The 16,623-nt window shown below is 63.0% G+C and overlaps 4 protein-coding genes across 10 annotated transcripts in view; 1 reads left to right on the forward strand and 3 right to left on the reverse strand.

Annotated features, from left to right (window-relative positions):
- Positions 1-1,109: 1,109 nt before the first annotated feature.
- Positions 1,110-2,933, reverse strand: TMEM141 (transmembrane protein 141). 2 transcript variants are annotated; one of them, XM_075055361.1, is made up of 5 exons: positions 2,851-2,933; positions 2,701-2,767; positions 2,461-2,544; positions 2,105-2,185; positions 1,110-1,421 (listed from the first exon to the last, which is right to left on the reverse strand). In XM_075055361.1, the coding sequence occupies exons 1-5, from the start codon at positions 2,902-2,904 to the stop codon at positions 1,342-1,344; spliced, it is 366 nt and encodes a 121-aa protein (XP_074911462.1). In that variant the 5' UTR covers positions 2,905-2,933; the 3' UTR covers positions 1,110-1,341. The 2 variants fall into 2 exon arrangements, with proteins under 2 accessions (XP_074911462.1, XP_074911461.1); XM_075055360.1 differs by having other exon boundaries at positions 2,054-2,185.
- Positions 2,934-2,946: 13 nt separating this feature from the next.
- On the forward strand, positions 2,947-5,451 carry PAXX (PAXX non-homologous end joining factor). 4 transcript variants are annotated; one of them, XM_075055355.1, is made up of 8 exons: positions 2,947-3,071; positions 3,155-3,215; positions 3,325-3,359; positions 3,431-3,621; positions 4,205-4,279; positions 4,542-4,631; positions 4,770-4,863; positions 4,991-5,451. In XM_075055355.1, exons 1-8 carry the CDS (start codon positions 2,974-2,976, stop codon positions 5,028-5,030), a joined length of 684 nt encoding a protein of 227 aa, XP_074911456.1. In that variant the 5' UTR covers positions 2,947-2,973; the 3' UTR covers positions 5,031-5,451. The 4 variants fall into 4 exon arrangements, with proteins under 4 accessions (XP_074911456.1, XP_074911457.1, XP_074911458.1 ...); XM_075055356.1 differs by having other exon boundaries at positions 4,208-4,279; positions 4,991-5,448; XM_075055357.1 differs by lacking the exon at positions 4,542-4,631 and having other exon boundaries at positions 4,991-5,446.
- A 148-nt stretch (positions 5,452-5,599) lies between these two features.
- On the reverse strand, positions 5,600-9,497 carry CLIC3 (chloride intracellular channel 3). The gene is made up of 6 exons (XM_075055362.1): positions 9,162-9,497; positions 8,259-8,368; positions 7,743-7,868; positions 7,498-7,604; positions 7,009-7,184; positions 5,600-6,628 (listed from the first exon to the last, which is right to left on the reverse strand). The coding sequence occupies exons 1-6, from the start codon at positions 9,465-9,467 to the stop codon at positions 6,467-6,469; spliced, it is 987 nt and encodes a 328-aa protein (XP_074911463.1). The 5' UTR covers positions 9,468-9,497; the 3' UTR covers positions 5,600-6,466.
- Positions 9,498-9,677: 180 nt separating this feature from the next.
- Positions 9,678-16,623, reverse strand: part of ABCA2 (ATP binding cassette subfamily A member 2) — a 36,509-nt gene continuing 29,563 nt past the window's right edge. For all 3 annotated transcript variants that reach the window (XM_075055351.1, XM_075055350.1, XM_075055348.1), the window contains 11 exons: positions 16,122-16,254; positions 15,828-15,945; positions 15,504-15,682; positions 15,043-15,184; positions 14,568-14,702; positions 14,230-14,333; positions 13,859-13,951; positions 13,464-13,566; positions 13,167-13,304; positions 12,708-12,914; positions 9,678-12,446 (listed from right to left, as the gene is read on the reverse strand). In XM_075055351.1, coding sequence (XP_074911452.1) covers positions 12,411-12,446; positions 12,708-12,914; positions 13,167-13,304; positions 13,464-13,566; positions 13,859-13,951; positions 14,230-14,333; positions 14,568-14,702; positions 15,043-15,184; positions 15,504-15,682; positions 15,828-15,945; positions 16,122-16,254 — 1,388 coding nt within the window. In that variant the 3' untranslated portion in view covers positions 9,678-12,410. The remainder of the gene's footprint in view (positions 12,447-12,707; positions 12,915-13,166; positions 13,305-13,463; positions 13,567-13,858; positions 13,952-14,229; positions 14,334-14,567; positions 14,703-15,042; positions 15,185-15,503; positions 15,683-15,827; positions 15,946-16,121; positions 16,255-16,623) is intronic.

Below are 16,623 nucleotides of genomic sequence, written 5' to 3' on the forward strand. Positions count from 1 at the left end.
CAGTTGCAACTCATCAAGCCCATCTGGAAAGAGCCTCCCACCCCACCACGTTCCTCTGCACGCCCCAGGAGAGGAGCAGCTTTAGTAAGAGTTGCAGTTTCTCACTGCCCTCCTTGCTCTCGCAGGCGGCATGAGCTTCATGGGTTTGCTCACTTAGCAACACCCTTCCCTGCTCCAGCTGAGTTCCTAGTACACTGTGCTTGGCTTAACCCACCTGTTCCCCACAGCCACTTTGCTTTTACTCTCTGCACAGGGCAAATGTGATTCCAGTTCAGATGATGCTCTGAGCCCCCAAACCCAGTTTCCTCCCCAGGCCCTTCATGTCCCCAGCACTGGGACTCCCTCCTGTGCCAAGGCTCAGGGACTGTCTCCAGCTCTCCCAGGGAAGGAGGCACTTTTGATCTCTGAAGCTGAAATGCTGCTGCTCTGCTCTAAGAAACCAGCTAGCTTCCAGAACCCAGGCTGGGATTCCCCTTCTAAGAAATTCAGCTGCAGCTGAATCAGAGCTGGACATCCACCAAGAGTGGCCAGTTTGCCCTAGTCATGACTTGGAATTTGCTGTTAGGAAAAAAGGAAGTAAAAGAGGCTTCTTAATCTTCCCACATGCACCTCTGGGTGCACAGAATTTGAGACAGTACCACTCCCTTGCCAGTTGTTTATGGATCTGGATGGAAAGTCTGGGACTGGCCAGGTGACTGCCCCGAGAGCAAGGCAGGCACCACACAGAGGGGCTCTAGGCACATGTGCACCCCCTTTGTGGGGGCAGAAAGAACACCCCCAGAGGCCATGCAGCTGCAGGGCTCAGCTCAGCTCCATTCAGGCAGGAGAGGAAAGCTTTGCTGCTACAGGGGCGGGGATGTTGTGACCAGCTAGGCTCAAGAAACAGAGAGCACACGGCAACAGCTCTGCCCTCTCACTGCTTAGCCCAGACCCATCCATGCCTGTCATCATTTCACAGCCCTGTGCTGTTGGATTGCAAGCGCTATGGCCTCAGAGAGACCAGCGCTCTCTGCTCCAGTGTTTACTGCAGGGGCTGCCTCAGGGTGACATTCATCACCTGCACCCCAGCTCTTCCTGTCCCACCGCCAGCATTTGCTTCATCCACAATGTGCACTTTAAGCTCTTGACTTTTATTGTACCCCCACGTGCGATGTTCAGAGGTCACCTGGGAGGCAGCAATCCCTATGGTGCCTGCACCACGCTCTCACTGGATCGACTCATCTGAGTTCCTGGGCAGTGCCACAGAGCCCACCAGTCTCTCAGGCAGCACAGGTGCAGGCAGGCTTGGCAGGCAGGAAGGGGTGAAGCAGCACACATGCATGGCGTGCTGTGCTCTCCTAGCTACTCCACAACGTCCCCGTACTTGTTCCTTCTCACCAGTGGTGCCACGCTCTCTCTGTCCTCTGGACTGGGCAGATTTTCTGCAAAAGAAAGAACAAGCTCCCTGGATCCCTGACTATCCTTGAGTGTTTGCCAGGGGCAGGCAGGGAACCACAGAGCCCTGGTGAAGCATTTAAACCCCCTTCAGCTAGGCCCAGCTTTGGGAGCTCAGTGTACCAGTGGGAGAAAGCAGCTGGCAGCTGCGGGAATCGTCCACTCCAGCTCTGCCCACTGCATGGAGCAACTGGGGTGTGGTTTACTGCCTCCCTCCATCCCCTACCCTCTTCTTCTTCTTCCAGCAAGCAAGCCCTTCACGCAGGCTCTTGTGAATCCACAAAAGCAGGCAGGGCAGCAGGCAGAAGCAAGTGCTCCCACCCCACACTGCCAGCCCTGCTCAGGTACCTGCAGCGCAGGTGATGGGGCTGGGGCACGAGGGACATGGGAGCCATGAGACCAGGCAGGGTGCTCCAGCCACCCTAGCACTGCTGCCACCCCAGGTGCCTGCTCCTATCCCTCGGCTGCGGGGTGCCACTGTAGGACTTCTATGGGGATTTTGGCAATGACACAAACAGTCACCACCTTAATTATGAGTCAGGAGCAGCAAATTGTCGCAGCAGGGAAGAAACAGGCATGACAAGCCCAGGGAAAGCAGCAGGGAGAGATGGGAACATACCTGCAGGCTGAGACACCCTACTAGCCACGGCAAGCTCCCGTGGGGACTTGCCTGTCTCCAGGTAAATCCAGAAGTTGGCGCATTTCCGCGTCTCGGCTCGGGTTACCACGTAGCTGGCGAGGGACCCTGCAGCTGAAGAGACCAAGATGCTCCCGACAGCGCCAGGAGCAAGGGCATTTGCTAAGGGCAGCGGTGGGCAAAGCACCTGCCAGCGTATGAGCTGCTGCAGCTGCCTTCGAGCCGTCCCCGACCCTCCCAGGGCCGTGAGGTGCAGGGCCGTGACGGGAGCCAGGGGAGAAATCCCCCAGGCCGAGGACGAACAGCCCTTCTGCCCGCGGCACGGCCCCGCTCAGAGCGGGGTCCCGCCGCCTTGCCTGGGCGCGGGCAGGGCCGGGCAGGACGCTCACCCCCGGCCAGGAGCAGGCTCCACTGCAGGCTATACGGCAGCTTCTTGTTCACCAGCTTCTGCACGGCGAAGGCGGCTCCGCTGCCTGCCGAAACCCGGGGGCCGGGCGCCGTTACCGGCCACGGCCCCGCCCGGGCCACCCCCCTCCCGCTGCCCGCGGCCCCCGGGGAGCGGCCGGGGGGAGTCGGGGGGGCACGGGGAGAGCTGGGGGGGGCATGGGGAGAGCCGGGCCAGGCCGTACCTGCCAGGAAGGTACCGATGCCCTTCATGAAGGCGTGGGACTGGCAGGCCGCGTACTGCTGCAGCGCCTGCGGGAGGCACACTCAGCGCGGGGCACCGGGTCCGTCCCCCCGGCGCCCGCCCCAGCGCCCCCGGCCCCGGCAGGCCGTACCGGGTGCTTGGCGGCTACGCTGTCCTCCACCCGCCGCAGCCCCAGGTTGACCATGGCGGGGCTGGCTGCCCTAGTGCCGGGGAGGGCCCGCAGGCCTCGCCCGCCCCTTCCGGCGCTGCCGCCATGGCGGAGCCGGCCGGGCCCTTCCACCTGCTGCAGGCCGGGCCGGGCCGGTACCTCTGCTACTGCCGCCCCGGCCCCGGCCCCGGCGGCACCGTCTAGTGAGTGCGGGGCCGGGGCCGGGGCCGGGGCCGGGGCCGAGGCCGAGCGGCCCCGGCACGGCCTGAGCTGCTGCCTCCCGCAGCGTGACCGACGCGCTGGAGGTCTGGGCCGGGGAGCTCGGCGTCCGCCCGCCGCTCGGCTGCGTAGGTAGCGGGGCTGGGGCAGCGGGAAAGGCCCGGGGCTGGGCGGCTGGGGGGCCCGGGCCGGGGGCCGGGGAAGGCCGTGTCGAGACGTGCCCCCTCTCCTCCGCAGCGGTGCCGGCCAGAGGAGCACGGCACGAAGCTCAGGTGGGTGCCGCAGCTGCGGGGACCCGGCCTCTCTGTCGAGGGCCCCACTCACCCCGGCCTCACCTGCACAGGGAGGCCTTGGGGCGGCGGGCCGCATCGCTGAGCCTGGGCGAGGGGAAGGCCACACTGCAGCCGTGGGACGAGGCCCAGTGCTCGGCCCTGGATCTCTTCAAGCTGCCTGTCGCCGAGGCGAGGAGCCAGCTCCAGGCGCTGGTGTTTGGCATGGCGGAGCATGTGGAAAGCCTGGAGAGACGCCTGGAAGGTCTGGGGGGGTTTTGGAAGGGGGTAAAGGCGGGAGGAGGATGGGCAGCTCCCTGCCACCTCTGTGGTATTGTGTGTGTCCCCCCCAAAAGCGCCCCAGGTGATCCAGCTCGGCCAGCAACAGGAGAAGTCTGTGCCACCCTGGCCTCGGCCCAGGTGGTTTCTCCTCACTGGTTCTGGGTGGACTGGCCGGGAGAGCTGGACAGCAGGGGTGCTGCCTTATTTTTCCTATATGTGCTGGCCAGTTCCCAAAGCTGGCCAGGGTCTGCACATGGCCACCTCGGGCAGAAGAGATCCAGCGTGGGACCAGAGGACGCAGTGTTGTGTCTCTGTGCAGAAACACAACCTTGTCCCCATGGCTAGCACCACACCATCATCTCTGTGTGTGGGAGTCGCCTTACAGAGGTTTCTGGTTTAGGGGTCTAGGAAGATCCTGGGGCGGCAGCAGCCTGGGTGGGAGTGCTGGGAGAAGAATGTGTCTCAGTTTGGCTGTGGAGGGGAGGGAGCTTGCTGGGGAGGCTTGGGGTGCTGCATGCCCCATTGGGGTGTGTTGTCACAAGCTCTGGCTCTGGTTCCTGTCTCAGCAGTGGTGGAGACACTGGCGTCTTCCTGCAGCCCTGAGAAGAACGCTGCCTGGAGCCAGCAGCCCTTCCTACCAGGTAGGCAGTTGCCAGGGGGCACATCCCCTCTTCCCACTGCTTGTTTGCCTTCTTTTCCCCAGGAGGCTGCTGGTCCTGTGTCCATGTGCTCTCCAGGACACTCTTGAGTCCCCTCAGCTGTGGCTGCTGTCAGCTGCCCCACTCTTCTGGTGCCCTTCCCAGCACAGAAGGGGCCAGGGCTCAGCGCGGTGGCTCTTGGGGTGTCTGGGATGCACTCTGCTCAGGTCACATGCTGGGCATCATCAGGCAGGTTGCTTGCTAGCTTCCAGGAGGAGGTCAGGCTTCACTGCTCTTCCAGACTGGGGACCGTGGCAGGTCCATGGCTCCCTCCTCCTTTGGGAGAGGAGACCAGGTTTGGCCCTTCCTCACCCACCATGATGTTGGGCCTGCCAGGCTGGGCTGCTGGAGGCTCACCCTGGGCTTGCAGGACTGCCAAAGCAACTAGCTGACCTTTTGCAATCCCTGTCCTGCCTGTCCCTGACTGAGGCAGACCCCAGCCCCAGGAAGAACAGGGGTGCTGGCTCAGCTTTGTCAGCCAAGAGGAAGATCCCAGGAGAGTCTCTCATTAACCCTGGCTTCAAAAGGTAAGTGCTGCTCCCAGGCCTAGTGCTGTGGCTGGGCTGCACGGAGATCTTGTGGACTCTGCTCTGTAGTTGCATGGGAGCAAGATGTGGGGCTTTGGGCTGTGATGCTCCCTCCATCTCCTTCTAGCAAGAGAGCACCATCTGGAGTGGATTTTGAGGACTCCTGACCTGTGCTGTCCCGTCCCCTGATGACAGTCCTACCGGAGCCTTGTCAGCCGCGTGTGTGGCTGGTGGAGGAGGTTTCGCTGCACCCTGGGCCTGCTGAGCCCCTTGCACCCAGGGAGGCAGACGGGGCAAGCAGGACCCAGAGGGCTGGAGCCAGCACCTGGCAGGCCTGAGCAGGCAGCAGATCCTCAGCTGGTGCAGTGGCAGGGCCTTTGGCGGGGGCAGATGGGGTAGGGGTGACAGAAGTTGTGGCTTTTTTCCCTGCAGCTCTTCCCTGCTGGCAGGGGCCACCTCTCTACCTTGCTTGCCATGAATTGGTAGGGTTTTTAAAGATCTTTTATATCGCTATGTAACAAAAAGATTGCCTGTGCTTAACTGATTGCTAGTAAAGGTGGTTTTAGCCAGCTGGTCTCTGGGGACTGGGACAACACAGATGTGTCAGTCCATTCTGCCTTTCCCTTGCTCAGGAACCCTGTGGCCAATTTCAGCTGAACCTGGAGTGTCAGGGGTTCAGAGGAATTCACTTTCCTGCCAGCTTTGTGCCAGTGGGCTGGTGGGTGAGTGGTTAGAGCCTCTCCAGCCCCCTGGAGAACTGGGAGAATGAGCCCAGCCTTTGCCTAGGCACTGGGAGAGGACTGGGAGGCTGGTGCAAAGTCCTGCGATGGTGAAGAGCTGCTGGGGCTGGTCACTCCAGACTCACGCTTGTCTCACTTGCAAAGCCTTTATTGATTTCTGGGAGCTCTGATATGTGGCTTGGACTTGCCCCACTTCACCCCCATCCCTCTCCCAAATCTGCTCCTGAGAGCTTCCTAACAGGAGGTTCTGGGGGAACAGTGCCCTCCACTCCCCTCACTCAGGGTGATAGGGGCTGGGCCGTGTCCACCACCCGCACCATCCCCCCGGCTCTGTTCCTGGGGCTCTGCCATGGCTGCCAGTTCCCCTCACCCAGTGCAGCTCCTCGGGGGCATCCTGCGCTGCCTGCTGCCCTGGCACAGCCCTGCCTCCGGTCACTCCAGAGGAGGCTGCAGGGATGCCTGCGGCAGTGCGCTGCCCTGTCTGTACCCCACAGCCCTCTGCTCTGGGCAGCTTTTCCTCCCCAGCTCCTTCCCTTACCCTCAGCATTGCCCAGCTTTGGTATAGGTGGTGCCCGTGTCTGTGGGCACTTTGCACCCCTCCTGATGCTTGAGGGACCGCAGGGCAGGTTGAGGGGTTCCTGGCCGAGCAGGGAGAGTGGCACAAGAGCTGAGAACGCATTTCCGGGCTTGGCGTGATGCAGATTGCTGCCGGCACCTTGGGCAGGGGTGCCAGCTGAAGGAATTTGAGTGCGAGGGGCACAGCTCATGCTCTCTGCCCTCCTGAGTGCGCGCAGGCAGGACTGGGGCAGATGCTGGCCTGCTGCCCGACCCTGGCCCTGCACCCACCTGCGCGCATGCCCGGCTCACTGCAGCAACCGGACCACGGAGCGATAGGCTTGTACAATCTCCTCGCTGTTGGGGCAGGTGTATTTGAACTCCTTGGTTTCGCTGGCACTGTTGAGGTAGCGCCACACGCCCCGCAGGTCCTTTGGGATCCCAAAGCGGCGGTAATGCTGGCACACGACCTGTGGGCAGAAACAGGGTGAGCCCTTGCCCAGCCCTGTGTCCCTGTGGTGTGCCAAGGAGGGCCCCGTGGCCAGGGGCTGGTATTCACAGGCAGGAGTCAGCCAGGAAGGGTGGCAGGGGACCAGGGGACATCCCTGGCATTGCACGAGACAAGGGGCAGCACCTGGCAGGGGATGTGGAGGGGATTGAGATCTGTGGGAAGGCAGCATGCAGGCAGGGGTCATGGGGAGGGAGGTGCCAGGGGGACACCGGGATGATACAGGGGTTGGCAAAGGAGCAGGGGGTTGCTGCAGGCACCGAGGGGGAGGTGAGAGCATGGGGCCGGTGACATCGAGAAGCCAGGGAGAGAAGGGTACAGCATCAGGGTGCCCACACTCGCCTGAACAATGTTGAGCTTGGGCAGCAGGTTGCAGTCGGCTAATGTGAGCTGGTCCCCGTCAAGGAAGCGGCGCTGGGAGGCTCGGAGGTGGGGGTTGTGGGCCAGCTCATACTCCAGGGGGGCACTCAGGTACTCGTCCAGCTTCAGCAGGGCCCGCAGCAGGCTCCGCTGCAGCACTGCGGGGAGGGCGGCAGTGCCGCTGGCTCAGGGCATGGCCCGGCTCTGGGCATGGGGCCCTGCAGCTCTGCCGTGGCGTCCTGCCAGCCCACCCCTGTGCCCAGGCAATGCCTGCCCACGCTCTTCCCACCTTGCCCAGGATGGCATTTACCCCTGCCCTCCCTAGAGGACCCTGGCATGGCCATGCTGAGCTGTGTGGGGAGGGGCAGTGCCTGGAGAGACCCAGCTGTGGCCTGGGGCAGGGGAGGGCTGGAAAGTCTCAGGGTGACCTGACTGGGCTTCAGGGTGGTATCCCCCCACCCAGCTTCTCACCCTCGTCCTGGGCAGGCACTGGGTTCTTGATGAAGGTGGAGAACTTGTGAAAGATGTCATTCCCAGCCAGGCTGGACTCCCCGTACCGTGGGACCAGGCTGGGGAACCTGCAGGGACACAGGCACAGCTGAGGAAAGAGGCAGGGGCCAGCAGGCTCATGTGCTGCCTGCCCGCCTCCCCTCTCTCAGCCTGTCCTGCCCCTCCTTGGCCCCTTGCCCCCCCTCAGGGCAGCACCAGACACTGACATGGGGGGGCCCAGCTTGTCCTCCAGGAAGTCCTCAATGGTGACGGTGTCAGTCTTGGGCTCGCCATTGTAGAGCAAAACAGGCAGCTGGGCACCCGGTGCGAAGTCCTTCAGCACGTCCAGTGCCCTGCAGGAGATGGGGATGGATGCTGACACCTGGCAGTGCCCAGGGCTCTGCAGGGCACCGCACACTTGTGTATGTGTGTTTGTATGCACAGGTGTGTCCTGTGCAAGGGGTTGAGGTGGTGCCCCCAGGCTACTCTTGCCTCACTGTGTGCCCATGGCAGCTCTGTCCTGGGAAATGCCTGCTGACCTCCCTCAGGCAGCAGTGGGCAGCTGGAGTGGGGTACAACAGGCTCTATGCGTCCCACAGCACCCACCCTCCATGTCCCTTTGCAAGGGGTTTGGGACTTACCACCTCCCCCATCAGTGTGCCAGGGCAAGGCTGTCCCACCCAGCCCATGGCCCTGACCCCTTAGCTGGCAACCCCCATGGTGAGTGGGGGGGCATGACTCACCTCTTCACATCCACGGTGGTGAGGGTGAAGGGCACCCCTTTGAGCAGTAGCACCATGAAAAGCCGCTGGCAGAAGGGGCAGTGACCCATGCTCTCCCCATCCTCGCTTGCCTGCAGGCAGAGAGGGAGAGCTCAGCTGCCCCTTCACCCCAGCACAGCCGCCGCGGGGGCAGCGCTGGCCAGGCAGCTCCAGTGGGTGCAGAGGGAGGGTGGCAAGCCAGATGCCACCCACCCCAGCCAAGCCCAGGCTGGCTGCAGGCTGGAGAGCAGTGCTGGCAGTCCATGGCACCCGCTATGCTGGGCAGGGTGCCAGCCCCCGGCCTCTGCCTGCTCCTGGGGCCTCTGCACCCCACCCCAGAGCAGCCTGCGTGGCACAGCGGGTGCTGGCCCTGGCACCCCTGGAAGAGCAGGGGGCCCCAGGCTACCCCAGCCCCACAGTGCCGAGGGGGCTGGGGCCAGCGACCGTGGTGGCACCGGGTACAGCTGTGCCAGGGGACAGCCCAGAGCAGCAGGGGCTGTGCTGGAGGAAGGTGATGGTGATGCTGGTGGCCCTGTCACCCCCAGGTGTGATTCCGGATGGGCCCTGTCCTGCCCTGTGTAGCTGGACAAACTGCCCTGGCCAGGTAGTGGCTGGGAAGGGCCCGGCAGGTGCAGGCAGATGCTGTGGTGGCTAGGCTGCTGGGCAGGGGGCCCAGTTTTGGGGGAGGCATCCCAGTCCAAAACCCCATGCTGAACACCCACAGCCCCCCATGCCCGCGGGGCAGGCAGCAGCATGCCGTGCCATGGAAATGAGCCCCGAGCTGCCCACTGCCTGCCCAGGGCCCCACGTCTGCGCGCTGCAGTGGGCAGGGGTGGCCAGGCTATGCCAGCCCAGGGCACCCCAGGCCCCTGTGACCCCTCTCACCTTGACGAAGAGCTGGATTTGGGGTTTCTCGGCCATGCTGGGTGGTGGCTGCTGGCTGAATGGTGGCTGTGGTGTGAGTGTGGGTGCTGGAGCACGGCCCCTCCCAGCCCACATTCCTCCCCCGGGTGCACCCGCTCCCACCCACGCCTGGCCCCACGGCGCAAGAGGGGACGCCCTGGTATGGGGCCCCAGCCACCGCTGCTGCTGCCAGCCTGAGTCCAGCAAGGGCAGCTCACGGCATCGCCAGCTACAGCAGCTCCTGCCTGGGCACCCTGCCTGCTCTGCCTGTGCCCTGCAGGGCTTCATGCCCCAGCCAAGCCCACCACCCACCCTGGAAGATGCCAAGTGCTGGGCACAGGCCTGTGTTGTGCCCAGCTCCCTTTGCCCATAGCAGGCTCTTGCACCCCCACCCCAGGGCAGTATGAAAGCCCTCCTCAGCACTTGCCCAGCCCAGTCCCTCCCTGGGCACCCAGCCCTGGCCCTCCTGCCCACCAGTAACCATGCAGCCTTGCTGGCTCCAGTTATTATTTTTTATTTAAAACGATCATTATTTTCACATTTCACCTTTTTTTTTTCTTTTGCTAGCAATGTACAGGCTCCTCCAAGGCGTCCCCCCCACCCCTTGGGGTGCCCGGTGCCTGGGGATGTGCGTGGCACTGGCATTGTGCCCGTGGCTGGTGGCCAAGGACGTGCAGAGGGAGGCGAGGCAGGAAGTGGGGCCAAACTCAACAAAGCGAATGGTGTTAAGGCAGCGGCCACCCCTGCCTGGGGGCAACACCCTCCCGTTTCCACCCTGCTTGCCACCCTCAGGGTGCCCCCAGCGGTGTTTGTGCCTGGGCAACCCCGAGCTCAGGGCAGGGAGGCCACTGCAGCCACCCAGGCTGTGCTGGCAAGCATGCCCCGAGAGCACAAAAGCATCTCCATTGACTACTGAAAGCCAAGGGGCATGGGGACCGGGCATGGGGACAGTGGCACAGCAGTGGGTGGCGGCAGCTCTGCAGATGGGAGGGCTGGGGTGGGGGGGTGGCAGGCTCTGTGCCTGGGGTGCTGGTGTCCTCCTGCAGCCCTGAGGGGCAGGGCAGCTGGGTGGGCACAATGCAAGGACAAAGCCCTGGCCAGAGCACAGAGCAGGACACCATGCCCACCCTGGGGTGCCACCACCGAGGTCACATCTGAGGACCCAAAAGTGACACCATCCCCTCTCTCCCTGGTGGCACAGGGCTAACCCCGAGCTGGCTCATCCCCCAGTTCTCACCCAGGAAGGCAGAGTGGGCCCAGCAGTGGAGCAGGGGACACCCCAATTGAGGGCCTGCCCACCCATGCCATCCAGCCCACCCAGGACCAGCCAGTTTCCAGTATGCCATTAAAAAAAATATGGTCTGAAAAATCTGAAAATAGAGCTTATCTCCCCCCCATTTTTCCCCTATTGAAAATACTGTATATTTTATCACAATCTATAGCAGGTGGCATACAGGACTGGCAAGATCGGGGGCCACAGGGACAGCAGTCAGCTGCTACCTGAGTGTGCCCCTGCTTCTGTGCCCTCAAGTGGGGCCAGGGCTGGCCCCAATCCACCTCCCCGCATGGTGTGCTGTCCCATGGCAGTGAGCTGGGGTGCCCAGTGCTGCCTGCTTGCCGGTGGGCTGGAGCCAGCCCAGGGCCTCCAGCTGAGCCTGTGCGAGGGAGGCAGAAAGGGCAGTGGGGACACACATGGGCAGCTTGGCCCTAGGTGCTCCCTAGGAAGGAGGGGGGACAGTGCATAGCCACCCTGGGGTGCTGTAAAAGCCTGGGGCACCTATGGGGTGGGTGGCTGGGGTCAGCATCATGGGCCCTGCCATCACCCTGCCTCTGGGCACCACTGTGGGTTGCTGGGGAGCTGCGCGCTGGGGAGTGCTGCTGTGCTGTGGGTGCTGGGCACAGCCCCCATAGGTGACAAGGCAGCAGGACCCTCTGCAGAAAGGAGGGACACTGCTGGCCAAGGGGGTACCCGCAGCCAGCCCTGGTGACGCTGCCAGTTCTAGGTGATGATGCCGGCCCCACCGCCACAGTCCATCCTTCCCCTTTCCACCACCCCAGACACCGCTGTCCGGTTGCACCAGCACCCAGCTGGGTTGTCTTGTCCTCGTACCTCAAAGCCACCCCACTCCCAGCTTCAAAAGGCATCCTGGGGCACAGCAACCCCTCTCCCAGTACCACCACTGACCCAACAATAAGAAACCAGTGCAGGTGGCTTCTGTACAGGGGCAGATGCTGAGCAATGAGTGCCAGGGCAAGGGGGAAAAAGAGGGGAACACAGTGGAAAGGTGGCACAGCCGCAGCGATGCCCTGTGGTGGGGAAATGAGGGCAGGCAGGAGGCAGGGTGAGGGGCTCTGGGGGGAGGAACGTGGTGGGGGCAGAGGGGAGAAACAGCTGGTGCCAGCATGTGAAATACCCTGTGAAATACCCCTCTGCCCCACCACGTGCCCCTCTCTGCAGGGGTGCCACTGCCCAGCCCCAGGGACAGTGCCGAGTGCCCAGTGCACACGTTGCAAGGCCAGGCAGGGCCAGGGCAGCTGGACCCCTCAGCTGGCAGCAGTGTGGGCAGGGAGGACACACCAGCAGGGCTGAGGTCCCCAGCTCTGCAGGTTGCCAGTGACATCCTGTCGTGACAGAAATCAATCGTGGGTGAAGCACCAGAGCTCCTGCCCCCATGGCGCCAGACCCCGAGCTTCCCACGCTGCCAAGGGCAAATGCTAAGCCAGGGGTGATGGAAACAAGGCGAAAGCAGATGCCCATCCTCCTGCCCTGCCAGGGCCAGGCTGAGGTGGTGCCAATGCCTGGATGGGGTGGGGGTGGGAATGTCCCTGCGGCCAGGGGTCCCCAGGGTGGGTGAAACATGGGTGTCCAACCGAAGGCACCGCTCACAGGCCTTGTCCCTGCCACAAAGCATGCAGGGCCAGCTGCACTGGCACCAAGCCGTGTCTTTCTCTTCACAGTCTCTGTCCGTTGGCACGCTGGCTGGGCGAGCCAGCTGGGGATGGTTGTGGCCCCTGGCACCATGCAGTGACACTGCCCCGAAGCTGAAAGGGACAAAGGCCACCTGGCGGGCGATGGCTCACGAGGTCTGCTCAGGCCAGTGCCGCACCCGCCGTGTCCTCCCTGGCACACGCCTGCAGCCGCACCAGCTCCGCTTGATGGGCAAAGGGAGGGGAGAGGCCAAAAGGGTTCGGTGGCTTCACAGCCAGGGGATGTGGCTGCCCCGGGGGGTCTCAGCACAGGGTGTCCGTGTTGAATGAGAGCTGAGCCTGTGGGCACAGAGACAGGCAGGGCTCAGGGGCTGGGCAGGGGCTGCCCGCTCTGCCCAGCACACCCAGTGCTGCTGGGGCCAGGATCCGGCCTGGGCAGGGAGCAGCCACCCCTCCCAGAGAGCCCTCTCTGGTCCATCCCTGGTCCCACCCTGTTCCCTTCTCTGGACGAGACCTAGTGCCACAGAACCCAGCCCCAGTGCCCTGTGGCAAGGCCACAGCTGGGACCAGGGACGCCCAGATCTGGGGACAAACTCTCACCCTCTCCTCCTCAAAGCTGATGAGGCCTTCGTCATCAGTCTCCAGGTCCTCCTGCTCCTCCACCACGAGAGCCCGGAGCTCCGTGGGGGCAGCCCTGGGGCGCAGCAGGCTCAGCACACGCTCCAGGGGTGACTGCAAGGCGCAGCTGGGGCTCGTCTCCTGCTGCTCCAGGTTGTCACTTTGCTTCTTGGCAAAATTCACAAACACCTGGAGGGGAAGGGGCAGGAGGCTGTGAGGGCCTGTGGACCTGCACCTCCACCCCCTGGTCACCTCTCACTTGCCATCTGTGCTGCTGGAGATGGGCCCCAGTGCATCCCACTGGGCTGTGCCCCGCACCTAGCTCTACCTCCCATCCCAAAGGTGGCTTCTGCCAGGCACTTTGGCACAGCCACCCCCACCAGGCACAGCCACCCTCCCTGAGGACAAGCATCCAGCCACCCATGCTGTCCCCAGTCTCACATTGTCCAGCGTGGTTTGGCTGACAGAGTAGTCTTCGATGCCCAGGACGTCCACCACCTGCTCCATCTTGCTGAAGACCTGTGCCAGTGAGATCTGGTCCGACTTCAGCTGGTACTGGGCCTTGGTGTGGTGCCGCTCCTGCAGGGGACACAGAGGTGACACCCAAGCCCTCACTCCCAGGCACTCGCCCGTCACCCTGTGGGGGGTCCTGCAGAGGTGTCCCTTGGGGAATGAAGGCTGCTTGCACCCCGAGGCGGGGGGTAGCAGGGGACAGCACCACCACTGCAGGGAGCTCACCTTGAGGACGGCCTCGGGGAAGTTGCGGTTGAAGAACCTCACCACCTCCTTGACGTTGAGGCTCGACTTGGTGCGCACTGTGATCATGTAGCCATCTCCGAACCTGTGCGGGGACAAGGGACCCTGTGAGGACATGACCCCCACCTGTACCTCTGCGAGGAAGGACTGACCCCATGGAAGGGGACGATGCTCTCCAGCAGGCACTGCACCCACCAGGACAGTGACGGTGCCAGGATGGTCAAGCGAGCCCAACCCCTGCCCACCCTCCAAAGCAGCACCCACACAAAGGGCTGAGATGTTGCCGCAGGTGCCTCACCATCACCTTGCTGTGGGGGCCCAGCCCCCTCCCACCCCACAGCACACACAGGGTGCTGGACCCACCAACGGGCTCTTACCGGTTCTTCAGGTGTTGGATGCTGCCGAGACACTTGAGCCGCCCGTTCACCATGATGGCCAGTCGGGTACACAGTGCCTCGCACTCCTCCATGCTGGGAAAACAGGGCAGGCTTCAGCAGGGTGGCATGGGGGGACAGTGCCAGGGGCTGTGGCTGGGGCAGGCAGGGAGCCAGGCTACCCAGGCCATCACCCAGTTGCTGTGGCCCCACCACCAGGGATGGGAGAAGGCAACAGAGGGTGTCCAGGGTTCCCTCTGCTCCCCATACCCCTGCCAGACGCCATCCCCTGGCATCAAAAAAGCCCCTTCCCACCCATGCAGCACCCCAGGTGCCCGGAGGCATCGTGGGCACAGCTAGAAGCCCCCCCAGACCTGTGGGATGTGAGGACCACAGAGCGACCCGTTTTGATGACATCCAGGATGAGGTTCCAGAGGAAGCGCCGTGCCTTGGGGTCCATCCCTGTGGTGGGCTCATCCTGTGGGATGGACAGCACCCTCAGACATGCCAGCCCCTGGGGGAACCCTGCCACCCCTTCCTGTCCTGAGCCCAGCTCAGGACACCATCCCACACCCCAGGACACTCATGGCGGAGCCCGGGGCAGGCAGCTCACACCCAGGGTTATTTCTCCACCCCAGCCTAGCGCCAGCCCCAGGGACACGGTGGGTGGGAGGAGGACTCCATGGGCAGGGTGCTGGAGCCCAGGCCGCACCAGGAAGATGAAGGCTGGGTATCCGATCAGTGCGATGGCTGTGGACAGCTTCCTCTTGTTGCCTCCGCTGTAGGTACTGGCAGGCTTGTCAGCATACTTGGTCAGCTCCAGCTTCTTCAGTGCCCACTTGACCACCTGCAAGGCATGGGGAGCTGTGGTCACCCTGCCAAGGCCACGGGGCTGGCAGTGGGCGAGCAGTTGGGCTCCGCAGCATTGGCCAGCTGTCAAGGGGACCACAAGCAATGCTGCGAGTCAGGGGAGCCCCATGGCAGCCCCTGGCGTGGCCATGAGCCATTGGTGGGGCCTGCGAGCGCATATGCCTGGCCCCAGCACCCCATGCAGGCATAGCACCAGGGCAGCACTGCCATGAGGGTAGTAGCACTGGCTTGGGTGCCCGCTGGTGCCTGGCGAGATGTCATCCCCATAGCACAGCACCAGCCCATGGGTGCTAGCAATCACACACCCAGAGCCCTACCCGATCCTCGTCCTTCCAGGGGATGCCACGCAGGCGGGTGTAGAGTTCCAGGTGCTCCTGGGCTGTCAGCTCATCAAAGAGTGCATCAAACTGGGGGCAGTAGCCCAAACTCTGCTGGACCTGCAGGAGCTCCTTCAGGATGCTGCAGGAGAGGATGGAGGGGCCGTGGGGAGAAGGAATCACTTTTCAGGAGCACCCTATCGCTCGCTCCCCTTTCACACGCCTTTATACTGGAGCATCTTCTACCAGGTAACCCACAACAGGCAGCCTTGGCCGAGAGCCGGTGTCACTTGCCACCCCCCAGATGATGGTCAGCCCAGCAGGACACAGGGCTGCAGAGTCCCATGGACCCACATGGGCACACTCACACTGCTTCATCCTGAGACACCCCCAAGCAGACCCCATCCCAACCCCAGGACGGTGGGCAGTCCCCACCTCCCACCCAACCTGTGCCCCCTGACCTGTGTCCGTTAACAAAGGCCTCTCCACCCGTGGTGCTCTCGTCCCCTGTCAGCATCTTGAAGGTGGTCGTCTTGCCTGCACCATTGACGCCCAGCAGCCCAAAGCACTCCCCGGGTCGCACGCCCACACACAGCCGGTCCACAGCCAGGATGCGCCCGATCTTGCGGGACTTATACACCTGGTGAGGCACGGGATGGGGGCTCAGCCTGCCAGGAGGCAACCTGGACCTCCAGCCCCAGCCCACATCCCTCAGATGGGATGGCTCCAAGGTGTCTCCTTGCAGCCCCGGTGCATCCCCCACTGCTGTCACCCTGCTGCTGTACCTTGGTGAGGTTTTCAATCTTCAGCATGTCGTTGTCGGCGTCACCGCGCAGTACACGGTGCCGCTCATTGGCCACATCGATGTCATCCTCGATGGGTTTGGTGGAGACAGGCAGCCGCCTGCAAGAAAGTGCACAGAACAGGGTGGGAATACAGGTACGGGAGCCACCTGCCCGCATCCCTGTTGGGGATGGGCAGCTCCCCAGCTCACCCCCACCAGAGGGACAGCCTTGAGCTAAGGGGTCCTGACAGCAAAGCCATGCCTAGCCTGCCCCCCACTCCCCCACCACACTCACTGGGGCTTCCGGAAGAAGTTGTACTGGCACATGATGGTGATGAAGAAGCCAACAAAGCCTTCGATTGTCATGGCAACAAGCCCCCGTGTCACAATGTCCCATTCAAAGGGTGATTTCATTTTATCGAACTGCCCTGAGTGAGAGGAAGAGGAGAAAGTGGCTGGGGACACCTTCCTGTGGGGACAACCTGGTCGTACATCTTGAGCTAGCCTGTGACAATGACAGTGTCTTGCTCCCATGTCCCCTCCCCTGCCAGTCTGTTAGTGCTGGTGGCACCAGGGCTGGTCACAACAAGGCTTTCTGTTCACAGCATGTGTGCCGTTGAAATCGTCTTGCAACTTTTCAACCTCATCAACCCAACTGAGAGTGTGTATTGGATGGATTTGTTAGATCCTGCCCTAAAATTGCCCCTCATGATGCCAGCAGCACCTGGGTTATATACAGAAGCTGCCTGAGAAGCAGAGAGCAGCAAGAGGTTTTTCTGAGGCCGAGGTTAAGCTGT

This window comes from Buteo buteo, chromosome 23, assembly GCF_964188355.1.
Source record: "Buteo buteo chromosome 23, bButBut1.hap1.1, whole genome shotgun sequence".
In the NCBI taxonomy this organism is placed as follows: domain Eukaryota; kingdom Metazoa; phylum Chordata; class Aves; order Accipitriformes; family Accipitridae; genus Buteo; species Buteo buteo.

What these genes read in the sequence shown, in the direction of transcription:
- PAXX (XM_075055355.1), top strand. Translation starts at nt 2,974, where the DNA reads ATGGCGGAGCCGGCCGGGCCCTTCCACCTGCTGCAGGCCGGGCCGGGC. An exon ending in GGCCCCGGCGGCACCGTCTA is followed by an intron (nt 3,072 to 3,154) that starts GTGAGTGCGGGG and finishes TGCCTCCCGCAG; the next exon opens with CGTGACCGACGCGCTGGAGG. An exon ending in CCAGCAGCCCTTCCTACCAG is followed by an intron (nt 4,280 to 4,541) that starts GTAGGCAGTTGC and finishes GTTGCTTGCTAG; the next exon opens with CTTCCAGGAGGAGGTCAGGC.
- TMEM141 (XM_075055360.1), bottom strand. Translation starts at nt 2,904, where the DNA reads ATGGTCAACCTGGGGCTGCGGCGGGTGGAGGACAGCGTAGCCGCCAAG. An exon ending in GAGCCTGCTCCTGGCCGGGG is followed by an intron (nt 2,186 to 2,460) that starts GTGAGCGTCCTG and finishes TGGTCTCTTCAG; the next exon opens with CTGCAGGGTCCCTCGCCAGC. An exon ending in TAGGGTGTCTCAGCCTGCAG is followed by an intron (nt 1,422 to 2,053) that starts GTATGTTCCCAT and finishes TTTCTTTTGCAG; the next exon opens with AAAATCTGCCCAGTCCAGAG.
- CLIC3 (XM_075055362.1), bottom strand. Translation starts at nt 9,467, where the DNA reads ATGAAGCCCTGCAGGGCACAGGCAGAGCAGGCAGGGTGCCCAGGCAGG. An exon ending in AAATCCAGCTCTTCGTCAAG is followed by an intron (nt 8,369 to 9,161) that starts GTGAGAGGGGTC and finishes CTCTGCCTGCAG; the next exon opens with GCAAGCGAGGATGGGGAGAG. An exon ending in GACAAGCTGGGCCCCCCCAT is followed by an intron (nt 7,605 to 7,742) that starts GTCAGTGTCTGG and finishes GTGTCCCTGCAG; the next exon opens with GTTCCCCAGCCTGGTCCCAC.